The sequence below is a fragment of the Scyliorhinus torazame genome, chromosome 21 (assembly GCF_047496885.1).
Source record: "Scyliorhinus torazame isolate Kashiwa2021f chromosome 21, sScyTor2.1, whole genome shotgun sequence".
Classification (NCBI taxonomy): domain Eukaryota; kingdom Metazoa; phylum Chordata; class Chondrichthyes; order Carcharhiniformes; family Scyliorhinidae; genus Scyliorhinus; species Scyliorhinus torazame.
Window position 1 is genome coordinate 67,979,723 of NC_092727.1, and position 13,717 is coordinate 67,993,439.

Consider the following 13,717-nt stretch of genomic DNA (forward strand, 5'->3'; position numbering starts at 1 on the left):
CATCTGAACCTGAGGGGCACAAATATCCTGGGGGGGAGATTTGTTAGTGCTCTTTGGGGGGGTTTAAACTAATGCAGCAGGGGCATGGGAACCTGGATTGTAGTTTTAGGGTAAGGGAGAATGAGAGTATAGAGGTCAGGAGCTCAGATTTGACGTCGCAGGAGGGGGCCAGTGTTCAGGTAGGTGGTTTGAAGTGTGTCTACTTCAATGCCAGGAGTATACGAAATAAGGTAGGGGAACTGGCAGCATGGGTTGGTACCTGGGACTTTGATGTTGTGGCCATTTCGGAGACATGGATAGAGCAGGGACAGGAATGGATGTTGCAGGTTCCGGGGTTTAGGTGTTTTAGTAAGCTCAGAGAAGGAGGCAAAAGAGGGGGAGGTGTGGCGCTGCTAGTCAAGAGCAGTATTACGGTGGCGGAGAGGATGCTAGATGGGGACTCATCTTCCGAGGTAGTATGGGCTGAGGTTAGAAACATGAAAGGAGAGGTCACACTGTTGGGAGTCTTCTATAGGCCTCCAAATAGTTCTAGGGATGTAGAGCAAAGGATGGCGAGGATGATCCTGGATAAGAGCGAAAGTAACAGGGTAGTTATTATGGGAGACTTTAACTTTCCAAATATTGACTGGAAAAGATATAGTTCCGAGTACATTAGATGGGTCGTTTTTTGTACAGTGTGTGCAGGAGGGTTTCCTGACACAGTTTGTTGACAGGCCAACAAGAGGCGAGGCCACATTGGATTTGGTTTTGGGTAATGAGCCAGGCCAGGTGTTGGATTTGGAGGTAGGTGAGCACTTTGGGGACAGTGACCACAATTCGGTGACGTTTACGGTAAGGATGAAAAGGGATAAGTATACACCGCAGGGCAAGAGTTATAGCTGGGGGAAGGGAAATTATGATGCCATTAGACGTGACTTGGGGGGAATAAGGTGGAGAAGTAGGCTGCAAGTGTTGAACAACCTCCACTTATCCAGTGTGTCCAAGGATCAGCTACTGCGTGTTCTTGATAGGGAGGAAGGTGCCGAGCGAGGGAACCGTGGTTTACCAAAGAAGTGGAATCTCTTGTTAAGGGGAAGAAGGAGGCCTATGTGAAGATGAGGTGTGAAGTTTCAGTTGGGGCGACGGATAGTTACAAGGTAGCGAGGAAAGATCTAAAGAGAGAGCTAAGACGAGCAAGGAGGGGACATGAGAAGTATTTGGCAGGAAGGATCAAGGAAAACCCAAAAGCTTTCTATAGGTATGTCAGGAATAAGCGAATGACTAGGGAAAGAGTAGGACCAGTCAAGGACAGGGATGGGAAGTTGTGTGTAGTCTGAAGAGATAGGCGAGATACTAAATGAATATTTTTCGTCAGTATTCACTCAGGAAAAAGATAATGTTGTGGAGGAGAATGCTGAGCTCCAGGTAAATAGATTAGATGGCATTGAGGTACGTAGGGAAGAGGTGTTGGCAATTCTGGACAGGCTGAAAATAGATAAGTCCCCGGGACCTGATGGGATTTATCCTAGGATTCTCTGGGAGGCCAGGGAAGAGATTGCTGGACCATTGGCTTTGATTTTTATGTCATCATTGGATACAGGAATAGTGCCAGTGGACTGGAGGATAGCAAATGTGGTCCCTTTGTTCAAAAAGGGGAGCAGAGACAACCCCGGCAACTATAGACCTGTGAGCCTCACGTCTGTAGTGGGTAAAGTCTTGGAGGGGATTATAAGAGACAAGATTTATAATCATCTAGATAGGAATAATATGATCAGGGATAGTCAGCATGGCTTTGTGAAGGGTAGGTCATGCCTCACAAACCTTATCGAGTTCTTTGAGAAGGTGACTGAACAGGTAGACGAGGGTAGAGCAGTTGATGTGGTGTATATGGATTTCAGCAAAGCGTTTGATAAGGTTCCCCACGGTAGGCTATTGCAGAAAATACGGAGGCTGGGGATTGAGGGTGATTTAGAGATGTGGATCAGAAATTGGCTAGCTGAAAGAAGACAGAGGGTGGTGGTTGATGGGAAATGTTCAGAATGGAGTTCTGTCACAAGTGGAGTACCACAAGGATCTGTTCTGGGGCTGTTGCTGTTTGTCATTTTTATCAATGACCTAGAGGAAGGCGCAGAAGGGTGGGTGAGTAAATTTGCAGACGATACTAAAGTCGGTGGTGTTGTCGATAGTGTGGAAGGAAGTAGCAGGTTACAGAGGGATATAGATAAGCTGCAGTGCTGGGCTGAGAGGTGGCAAATGGAGTTTAATGTAGAGAAGTGTGAGGTGATTCACTTTGGAAGGAATAACAGGAATGTGGAATATTTGGCTAATGGAAAAGTTCTTGAAAGTGTGGATGAGCAGAGGGATCTATGTGTCCATGTACATAGATCCCTGAAAGTTGCCACCCAGGTTGATAGGGTGGTGAAGAAGGCCTATGGAGTGTTGGCCTTTATTGGTAGAGGGATTGAGTTCCGGAGTCAGGAGGTCATGTTGCAGCTGTACAGAACTCTGGTACGGCCGCATTTGGAGTATTGCGTGCAGTTCTGGTCACCGCATTATAGGAAGGACGTGGAGGCTTTGGAACGGGTGCAGAGGAGATTTACCAGGATGTTGCCTGGTATGGAGGGAAAATCTTATGAGGAAAGGCTGATGGACTTGAGGTTGTTTTCGTTAGAGAGAAGAAGGTTAAGAGGAGACTTAATAGAGGCATACAACATGATCAGAGGGTTAGATAGGGTGGACAGTGAGAGCCTTCTCCCGCGGATGGAAATGGCTAGCACGAGGGGACATAGCCTTAAACTGAGGGGTAATAGATATAGGACAGAGGTCAGGGGTAGGTTTTTTACGCAAAGAGTAGTGAGGCCGTGGAATACCCTACCTGCTACACTAGTGAACTCGCCAACATTGAGGGCATTTAAAAGTTTATTGGATAAACATATGGATGATAATGGTATAGTGTAGGTTAGATGGCTTTTGTTTCGATGCAACATCGTGGGCCGAAGGGCCTGTACTGCGCTGTATTGTTCTATGTTAGGATTTTATAAATCCAACTGGTTCATTAATCACTTCAGGGAAGTAATCCTGCTGCCCTTACCTCGTCTGGATGTGTCTGGCTCTTAACTGCCTCCTGAAGTAACTATTAAGCCACACAGTCAAGGCATTTGGATATGAGCAATCCAGCAAAGTCCATATCTCAAGAATGAGTGATAAATAGATTGCCACAATGAAACCAGCCTCCATTATTTTCCATGGTCCCACCTGTGACAGAGTCAGACTCTGGCAGATATCCTCAGATTCTCATAAAGGTGAGTGGAGACAATGGAGGTGGGACTGCTGCTGACGATGCTGTTGGCATCGCAACTGTCACATCACCCTTCACTCACATCTTGATTTCTGACAGAATTTTGAAATTGATTTAAAAGGGGGAGTTAGGGTGCCAGGCTTTGTTCCATTCCATCAATCTGGTAGCACAGTGGTTAGCTTCATGGCGCCTGGGTCCCAGGTTCAATTCCCGGCTTGGGTCACTGTCACTGTCTGTGCGCAATCTGCACGTTCTCCCAGTGTCTGCGTGAATTTCTTCCGGGTGCTCCGGTTTCCTCCCAATAGTCCCGAAAGACGTGCTGTTAGGTAATTTGGACGTTCTGAATTCACCCTCTGTGTAACCGAGCAGGCACCGGAAAGTGGCGACTAGGGGCTTTTCACAGTAACTTCATTAGAGTGTTAATGTAAGCCTACTTGTGACAATAAAGATTAAAATTTAAAAAGTGCAGTGTGTAGAACCTCCTAACTGAGTCTAAAACTTGAGAAAATAATCGAGGCTGACTCTCCCAGTGCATTACTGAGGAAATGCTGCACTGTCATCTAGATGAGTGGGATCTCAGAGCTGAATGTGAATGATCCTGACACTATTTTGAAGACAAGGGAGTCTTCTTCCAATGTTCATCCTAAAAATTCCCCAGGTGCTCAGTTACTCTGAAATTTTCCAACAGGGGTAAGCTAACTGGTCTCGAATTCCCTGATTACCCATTCTCACTTTTCTTCATATTTATTTTTTGGTGCTTCCTTTTTGAATCTGGATTCTATCCGGCTCTTTATGTATTCAGAATTCTTCCCGGGTTTGATTGTTACTCCCTCATCCTCGTGCATTTACCTGTCGATTACTATTACTCTCTGGTTCTGCTACATTACTCAATTTCTTGTAAGGCTCCTTCCAAATATACTACCAAATCCTTTTGTGTTGCTGTCTGAATTCTTGCACCTTTTGGCTTAGTTATCGCTAAGCCAGCAGATGTTTAAGATCTGCCTTACCCCCAGTAGGCAGTTTCCTAACTGCTAGGTCCTGGCTGGTCCAGCTGCTGCTTAAATTCTAAATGTACTGACGGTCATTCCATAAGAAAGCCTTGTGTAGTTCTGACCTTCCAATATATCTACCTATTTGGCAAGTACATTTATTATTTCTGTACACAGAAGCTATTGTCATGAGAATGCTGAACTGATGCAAGATACTGTGAATCAAGAGTGTAGGGTCATGGAGCCTTTTAGCTGTACAAGAAAAATTGTAAGGGACGACCCTACGTCTTACCACCTGACAACAGAACTCAGCAAGTGTAATGTCAGATTACCCACAACCTTCGCAGCTGCTGTGACTGGTTTGGAAACATCATTCCCTCTAATAAAACTGTTAGTGAAAACTCTGCCTCAAATTCTCATTTCTGACTGCTTAAGCAAACATAATTTAACCTTGCCGTTTATTAAATTACTCCGAGTAGAAGTGAATTAATTGCCGCATTTAAAGCATATTCGATTGTTGGCAAACATACACACTCAAAACCCCTTTTTCCAAAATAAAGGTGTTTACTTTGCTAAACTAATTTGAAGCTTGGTACATAGTCTGCATGGGGGTGGGGGGGGGGGGGGGGAGAAAAGAGTTATTCTGTTTGTTCCACTTCATCGGCAGAGTTGGGTTGGTCTGGCGGGTGCTCAGCTTGGTGTTTCGCCAATTTTGCCATAAGTTCTGAAATAGACAAAATAAAAATAATTGCAGTAAATTGTTCTCAATCAGCCATTTTATCTGGTAATGAAAACAGAAAATGCTAGAAAAATTCAGCAGATCTGGCAGCGTCTGTGGGGAGAGTAACAAGAGTTAACGTCGAGTCTGTCTGACTTTTCTTCAAATCATTAGTCACATGGACCTACAAACTTGACAATAACTTCAGACACTCAGTTGAACTGTTCACCTTTAGCCTCTTTGCTGATACAGGTTTCACACTGGAACGAGCTTCAGCACAAAGAACAAAGAAAATTACAGCACAGGAACAGGCCCTTCGGCCCTCCCAGCCTGCGCCAATCCAGATCCTTTATCTAAACCTGTTGCCTATTTTCCAAGGATCTAGAACATAGAACATAACAGCGCAGTACAGGCCCTTTGGCCCTCGATGTTGGGCCGACCTGTGAAACCACTCTAAAGCCCATCTACACTATTCCCTTATCGTTCATATGTCTATCCAATGACCATTTGAATGCCCTTAGTGTTGGCGAGTCCACTACTGTTGCAGGCAGGACATTCCACGCCCTTACTACTCTCGGAGTAAAGAACCTACCTCTGACAGCTGTCCTATATCTATCTCCCCTCAATTTAAAGCTCTGTCTCCTCGTGCTAGGCATCACCATCCGAGGAAAAAGGCTCTCACTGTCCACCCTATCTAATCCTCTGATCATCTTGTATGCCTCAATTAAGTCACTTCTTAACCTTCTCTCTAACGAAAACAGCCTCAAGTCCCTCAGCCTTCCCTCATAAGATCTTCCCTCCATACCAGGCAACATTCTGGTAAATCTCCTTTGCACCCTTTCCAATGCTTCCACATCCTTCCTATAATGCGGCGACTAGAATTGCACGCAATACTCCAAATGCGACCGCACCAGAGTTTTGTACAGCTGCAACATGACCTCATGGCTCCGAACCTCAATCCCTCTGCCAATAAAAGCTATCCGCACTGTCCACAACTCCACCGACTTTAGTGTCATCTGCAAATTTACTCACCCATCCTTCTACGCCCTCCTCCAGGTCATTTATAAAAATGACAAACAGCAGTGGCCCCAAAACAGATCCTTGTGGTATGCCACTAGTAACTGGACTCCAGTCTGAACATTTCCCATCAACCACCACCCTTTGTCTTCTTCCAGCTAGCCAATTTCTGATCCAAACTGCTAAATCACCCTGAATCCCATGCCTCCGTATTTTCTGCAGTAGCCTACCGTGGGAAACCTTATCAAACGGTTTACTGAAATCCATATACACCATATCAACTGCTTTACCCTCATCCACCTGTTTGGTCACCTTCTCAAAGAACTCAATAAGGTTTGTGGGGCACGACCAACCCTTCACAAAACTGTGTTGACTATCTCTAATCAAATTATTCCTTTCCAAATGATTATACATCCAATCTCTTATAAACCTTTCCAAGACTTTGCCCACAACAGAAGTAAGGCTCACTGGTCTATAGTTACCGGGGTTGTATCTACTCCCCTTTTTGAACAAGGGGACAACATTTGCTATCCTCCAGTGTATATTTATATCTACTTCCCTCTGTTCCCGCCCATTCATATATCTGTCTAGATGCATCTTGAATGATGCTATCGTGCCCACCTCTACCACCTCCGCTGGCAAAGCGTTCCAGGCACCCACCACCCTCTGCGTAAAAAACTTTCCACGCACATCTCCCTTAAACTTTCCCCCTCACCTTGAAACCGCGACCCCTTGTAATTGACACCCCCACTCTTGGAAAAAGCTTGTTGCTATCCACCCTGTCCATACCTCTCATAATATTGTAGACCTCAATCAGGTCCCCCCTCAACCTCCTTCTTTCCAACGAAAACAATCCTAATCTACTCAACCTTTCTTCATAGCTAGCACCCTCCATACCAGGCAACATCTGGTGAACCTCCTCTGCACCCTCTCTAAAGCATCCACATCCTTCTGGTAATGTGGCAACCAGAACTGCACGCAGTATTCCATGCACTGTAAATTGTATGTAGATATGTTTTATGTATGTAATCCCATTGCAATTTTCTAATCCTATTTCCATTCTACTTCCCAATACGCAATACATTTGAATCAATATTTATCTAACTCTCTCTCTCTCTCATGCTATATTCGAGTCAGCTACAGTAGTTCATTGTGGTACTGGATTCCACACAAGTCGGTTAAAATGCCTCAGGAACAGATCTTGTGCCTGTTGACTGCAGCCACTGTGTAAACTCTGAGCTGCGGCCTTATCCAACCCTCAGGCGGATCATCAGCCTAGAATAGACAACCCGCTTTTGCAGCTTTGTGAACTCGCTGTTCTGTCCCTGCTCACTGTTACTGGGGCTCTGCTCAATATCCCACTGAGCACAGAAGATATGATGTTGCGTCACTGCAGAAGTAACTGAGAGGCCTGGATGTATAATTCAGAGAACAGGAGTTCAAATCCCACCAAGACAGTTTGAGATTCTGGATTCAGTTTTTAAAAATATGTAAGCAATGCTGGTATCAGTAAAAGTGATTCTGAAGCAGTTACATTAGTGTAAAGACCCAACTGGTTGACTAAAGTCCTTTCGGGATAGAAATCTGCCGCCCTTACCCAATCTAGATCGATACCTGATTCCGGTCCAATACCAATGTGGTTGATTGAGACCCCCAGCAAGCTAGTTAAATTTGCTGTATCAATTCGCTACGTTACCTTCTCAGCACAGTTGAACATTATATGCCAGGTCTGCCAGTGATATCCACACCCTGAAGTTCTGCATGTGCTCAGAGACTGATGCTGAGGAATGATGCTCAGGAGACATGACATTCAAACAGAACCTCAATTTAAAATACAAATGTTGTGCGCCTGTATCAATGCCACCTTCAAAGAGCTACAGTGCCAGTAGTAAAGGCACAAGCACGCACCTTTGGCTGGGTTGAAGACTCCATTGGTCTGCTCGTTACACACATAACAACGTTTTGATTTACGGTAATGCTGCAAAGCACAACTTTCACAGAAATAGTGCTTACACCTGAGGAAAAACAGACAACTTGTTAAATAATGAGGACATTCCACAAAGAATAGCAGATCACCAAACAACACAAGCATAAACAGGCCGATTATTACATAACAGTAACTCATTTTCTGCTTAAACAATGCAAAGATCTTGAGGTCTTTGCGACAAACCAACTTACTTGGTGATTACTGGGTTGGTAAAAGAGGTCCTGCAGATGAAACACTTAAAGGGAACGTCATCCTCATCACTGCTCACTTCATAATTCTCATCATCTGCAAATGAAAGGTACACGCTGGTGAGAAGCCATCTTACCCGGTGACATCCCTCCTTCCTCCCAGGAATACTGAAGTCTGCACTTGTGCATCGCAGAACGGAACCCCAAATGCAGCTCAGGTTGGTTAATCAAAGTTCACCACCTGAGATCAGTCTCAAAAACAAACAATATACTTCATGATCGCAGGTCTGAGACTCCGTTTCGGATGGTCCGACAGCTTGAACGACACTGTAAATTCAAGCTCTTTCTTTCAGCCAATAAAGCAAGCTGTGCAACAGAGATTGCATGACATATAAAGACCATTAATGTCAATTTCTATTGCCAATAAGTCACTGGCTTTTGACCTAGGTTTTAGCATTAAATTCAGAAAATCTCTGGGTAAAAATTGGGTCCCAAGGCTGGGGACATTTAACAAAATTGCCAACAGTTAACAAAAATAGCCATGGGATATGCTGGATTCAGTGATACCATTTACATGGGGTTCACGTTCTGATCCTTACTTAATATCAACTTTATTACATCTAAAATGAAGAGCCTTCATTTATGGTTGTTACTTTCACTCACTTGCCTGTTACCATGACGGTGGGTTAATAAAACTTTGGCACACACAGCGTAAGAGCCTTGGTGTGGACCCGGAGTTAAACTTTGATATCCTTAGTCACCAAGATTTGCTGCGTGAATTGTGCCAGTTCTTGTTCCATACCCAACTGGGAATTATATACTGAGCTGTGTCACAGGACAATGAATATAGCTCCAACATGAGATCTAAAATTAGTTGAAAATGAAAATCACCTATTGTCACAAGTAGGCTTCAATGAAGTTTCTGTGAAAAGCCCCTAGTCGCCACATTCCGGCGCTTGTTCGGGGTGGCTGGTACGAGAATTGAACCATGCTGCTGGCCTGTCTAGGTCTGCTTTAAAAGCCAGTGATTTAGCCCAGTGTGCTGAACCAACAAATTAGTTCAAAAGAATGGCACAGTCTCCATTTATTTTCCTGTTAGAAACTCGGTCCAGATATACCTGTGCACTGTATCAGGGTGACCTACCGTGTGATGCTTTGTCACATCTCCGGACCTGATTATCGATTAAAAGAAATTAGGAAATTTGCTTTTCCTCCTGTTTGAGGAAAACGGATGAGGGGATAGCAACGGTAAAAATGACATTCATTCACTAAACCAAGTTACAGGTTATACGGTTTTGGTTGATCCAATGAATGACCCCAGTAAAATGTCCCAGCTGTAGATAAGCTAGTGAGCTATGTTTCTAAGTTGTCACTAAACCTCTTAACGCAAGAGCACATCTCCTCTCATTCTCCCATCCCCATGAAGCACCATCACTGGGGAACGGTCCCAGGTCCAGGCATTGTGTGAATTTAGGCAATTCGCCCACAGGGGGTATTCACAGCTGAGTCAGTCACCTGAGGCCTGTTTAGTGGCACAAGGGTGTACATTGTATTCTTCTGTTTGAAGCTTAAGTAGTGAGTCATCCTGGTTAGCTGAGTTCTGTATAAAAGACAAACAGACAGAAAGCGCATTCAGTAAGCTTTGCGCAGGTGAATGAGACATGTCCTGAGTGAGACACATCCAGAATGGGAATTGGAACTTGGTAATTTGGTGCAGTGTGGTAATTCGGTGCAGAGTGGGAGAAGGTGCTTTTTCCCTACCGTTTTGTTTCCTTTCTTCTGGCCTGTAACTGTTAATCTGCAGGGAGCGAACCAGAGAGCATCCTGGGAAGGTAAGTGATTCTTATTTCCTTTTCAAATTGTGTGTGGGGGGAAACTGTGAGTGACATCACAGTAAAGCTGTGACCTGATTGGGAATCTGTTAAATTTGAAAAAAATAATAATATTGCAAAAAAAACAAAACAAAATCTACTAGATAGTGGAGTAACTAAACCGGAGGGCAGTGATCGGTATTTAGTATTTAATTTTACATAAAAATCATCGAGCGTCAGGGCCATATAGTTAATTGTAACTCAATCTAACAATAATTCAAGTGTTTATTTTAAATTAATTAATTAGTGCTTAAATGTCACTCAGCGGGGTGCAGTGCTCCAACTGTGAGATGTGGCAGATCTGTGAACACTCCAGCGTTCCGGTCGACTACATGTGCAGCAGGTGTAACCAATGGCAGCTCCTCACAGACCGCGTGGTTCGGGTGGAACAGCAATTGGATGCACATAGGAGCATGCAGGTGGCAGAAAGCGTCATAGTTATAGAGATGTGGTCACACCCAAGGTGCAGGCAGAGAGATGTGTGACCACCAGAAGGGCAGGCAGTCAGTGCAGGAAACCCCTGTGGTCGTCCCCCTCTCAAACAGGTTGGATACTGATGGGGGGGAATAGCCTATCAGGGGAAAACAGTACCAACCAGAGCAGTAGCACCACGGCTGGTTCTGATGTTCAGCAGGGAGGGTCAAAGCACAGAAGAGCAATAGTCATAGGGGACTCTATAGTCAGGGGCACAAGTTGGCGCTTCTGTGGACGTGAAAGAGGCTCCAGGGTGGTATGTTGCCTCCCTGGTGCCAGGGTCCAGGATGTCTCCGAACTGGTAGAGGGCATCCTGAAGGGGGAGGGCAAACAGGCAGAGGTCATTGTACATATTGGCACTAACAACATAGGCAGGAAGGAGCATGAGGTCCTGCAGCAGGCGTTCAGGGAGCCAGGCAGAAAGTTAAAAGACAGGACCTCTAGGATTGTAATCTCGGGATTACTCCGTGTCACGTGCCAGTGAGGCTAGAAATAGGTATATAGAGCATCTAAACATGTGGCTAAACTGCTGGTGTAGGAGGGAGGGTTTCTATTATCTGGACCACTGGGAGCTCTTCCGGGACAGGTGTGACCTGTATAAGAAGGAAGGGTTGCATCTAAACTGGAGAGGCATAAATATCCTGGCTGCGAGGTTTGCTAGTGTCACACGGAAGGGTTTAAACTAGTATGGCAGGGGGTTGAGTACCGGAGCAATAGGTCAGAAGGTGAAAACATTGAGGGAGAACCAGGGAATAGGGCCAGTTTGGCTCTGAGGAAGAGCAGACAGGGAGATGTTTCTGAAAACAACGGGACTGGTGGCCTGAAGTGCATATCTTTTAATGCAAGAAGTATAACGGGTAAGGCAGATGAACTTAAGAGCTTGGATTAGTACTTGGAACTATGATGTTGTTGCCATTACAGAGACCTGGTTGAGGGATGGACAGGATTGGCAGCTAAACATTCCAGGATTTAGATGTTTCAGGCGGGATAGAGGGGATGTAAAAGGGGTGACGGAGTTGCGCTACTGGTGAGGGAGAATATCACATTTGTACTATGGGAGGACACCTCAGAGGGCAGCGAGGCTATATGGGTAGAGATCAGGAATAAGGGTGCAGTCACAATGTTGGGGGTTTACTACAGGCCTCCCAACAGCCAGCGGGAGATAGAGGAGCAGATTGCTGGACAGATTTTGGAAAGGATTAAAAGCAACAGGGTTGTTGTGATGGGAGACTTCAACTTCCCCAATATTGACTGGGACTCACTAGGGGCTTGGACAGGCAGAGTTTGTAAGGAGCATTCAGGAGAGCTTCTTAAAACAATATGTCGATAGTCCAACTAGGGAAGGGGCTGTACTGGACCTGGTATTGGGGAATGAGCCTGGACAGGTGGTAGAAATTTCAGTAGGGGAGCATTTCGGGAACAGTGACCACAATTCAGTAAGTTTTAAAGTGCTGGTGGACAAGGATAAGAGTGGTCCTAGGGTGAATGTGTTAAATTGGGGGAAGGCTAACTATAACAATATTAGGCAGGAACTGAAGAACCTAGATTTGGAGCGGATGTTTGAGGGTAAATCAACATCTGACATGTAGGAGGTTTTCAAATGTCAGTTGAAAGGAATTCAGGACCGGCATGTTCCTGTGTGGAAGAAGGATAAATACGGCAAATTTCGGAAACCTTGGATAACAAGAGATATTGTAGGCCTCGTCAAAAAAAAAGGAGGAATTTGTCAGGGCTAGAAGGCTGGGAACAGACAAAGCCTGTGGGGAATGTAAGGAAAGTAGGGAGGAACTTAAGCAAGGAGTCAGGAGGGCGAAAAAGGGTCACGAAAAGTCATTGGCAAATAGGGTTAAGGAAAATCCCAAGGCTTTTTACACGTACATAAAAAGCAAGAGGGTAGCCAGGGAAAGGGTTGGACCATTGAAGGACAGGCAAGGGAATCTATGTGTGGAGACAGAGGAAATGGGTGAGGTACTAAATGAATACTTTGCATCAGTATTCACCAAAGAGAAGGAATTGGTGGATGTTGAGTCTAGAGAAGGGTGTGTAGCTAGCCTGGGTCACATTGAGATCCAAAAAAGCGAGGTGTTGGGCGTCTTGAAAAATATTAAGGCAGATAAGTCCCCAGGGCCTGATGGGATCTACCCCAGAATACTGAAGGAGGCTAGAGAGGAAATTGCTGAGGCCTTGACAGAAATCTTTGGATCCTCACTGTCTTCAGGTGATGTCCCGGAGGACTGGAGAATAGCCAATGTTGTTCCTTTGTTGAAGAAGGGTAGCAAGGATAATCCAGGGAACTATAGGCCGGTGAGCCTTACGTCAGCGGTAGGGAACTTACTGGAGAGAATTCTTCGAGACAGGATCTACTCCCATTTGGAAGCAAATGGACATATTAGTGAGAGGCAGCGCGGTTTTGTGAAGGGGAGGTCGTGTCTCACTAACTTGATAGAGTTTTTCGAAGAGGTCACAAAGGTGATTGATGCAGGTAAGGCAGTGGATGGTGTCTATATGGACTTCAGAAAGGCCTTTTGATAAGGTCCCTCATGGCAGACTGGTACAAAAGGTGAAGTCACACGGGATCAGGGGTGAGCTGGCAAGATGGATACAGAACTGGCTAGGTCATAGAAGGCAGAGAGTTGCAATGGAAGGGTGCATTTCTGATTGGAGGGCTGTGACTAGTGGTGTTCCGCAGGGATCAGTGCTGTTCGTAGTATATATAAATGATTTGGAGGCAAATGTAATTGGTCTGATTAGTAAGTTTGCAGACGACACGAGGACTGTCAGAGGATACAGCAGGGTTTAGATCGTTTGGAGACTTGGGTGGAGAGATGGCAGATGGAGTTTAATCTGCACAAATGTGAGGTAATGCATTTTGGAAGGTCTAATGTAGGTAGGGAATATACAGTAAATGGTAGAACCCTCAAGAGTATTGAGTCAGAGAGATCTAGGTGTACAGGTCCACAGATCACTGAAAGGGGCAACACAGGTGGAGAAGGGAGTCAGGAAGGCATATGGCATGCTTGCCTTCATTGGCCGGGGCATTGAGTATAAGAATTGGCAAGTCATGTTGCAGCTGTAGAGAACCTTAGTTAGGCCACACTTGGAGTACACTGTTCTATTCTGGTTGCCACACTACCAGAAGGATGTGGAGGCTTTAGAGAGGGTGCAGAAACGATTTACCAGGATGTTGCCTGGTATG

General features: G+C 45.2%; 1 protein-coding gene across 3 annotated transcripts in view; it reads right to left on the bottom strand.

Moving 5' to 3' along the window:
* Nucleotides 1–4,707: 4,707 nt before the first annotated feature.
* Nucleotides 4,708–13,717, bottom strand: part of rnf113a (ring finger protein 113A) — a 33,713-nt gene continuing 24,703 nt past the window's right edge. For all 3 annotated transcript variants that reach the window (XM_072486914.1, XM_072486915.1, XM_072486916.1), the window contains exons 8-10: nt 8,180–8,273; nt 7,910–8,016; nt 4,708–4,990 (exon numbers count right to left, since the gene is read on the bottom strand). In XM_072486914.1, the coding sequence (XP_072343015.1) occupies nt 4,905–4,990; nt 7,910–8,016; nt 8,180–8,273 (287 nt within the window). In that variant the 3' untranslated portion in view covers nt 4,708–4,904. The remainder of the gene's footprint in view (nt 4,991–7,909; nt 8,017–8,179; nt 8,274–13,717) is intronic.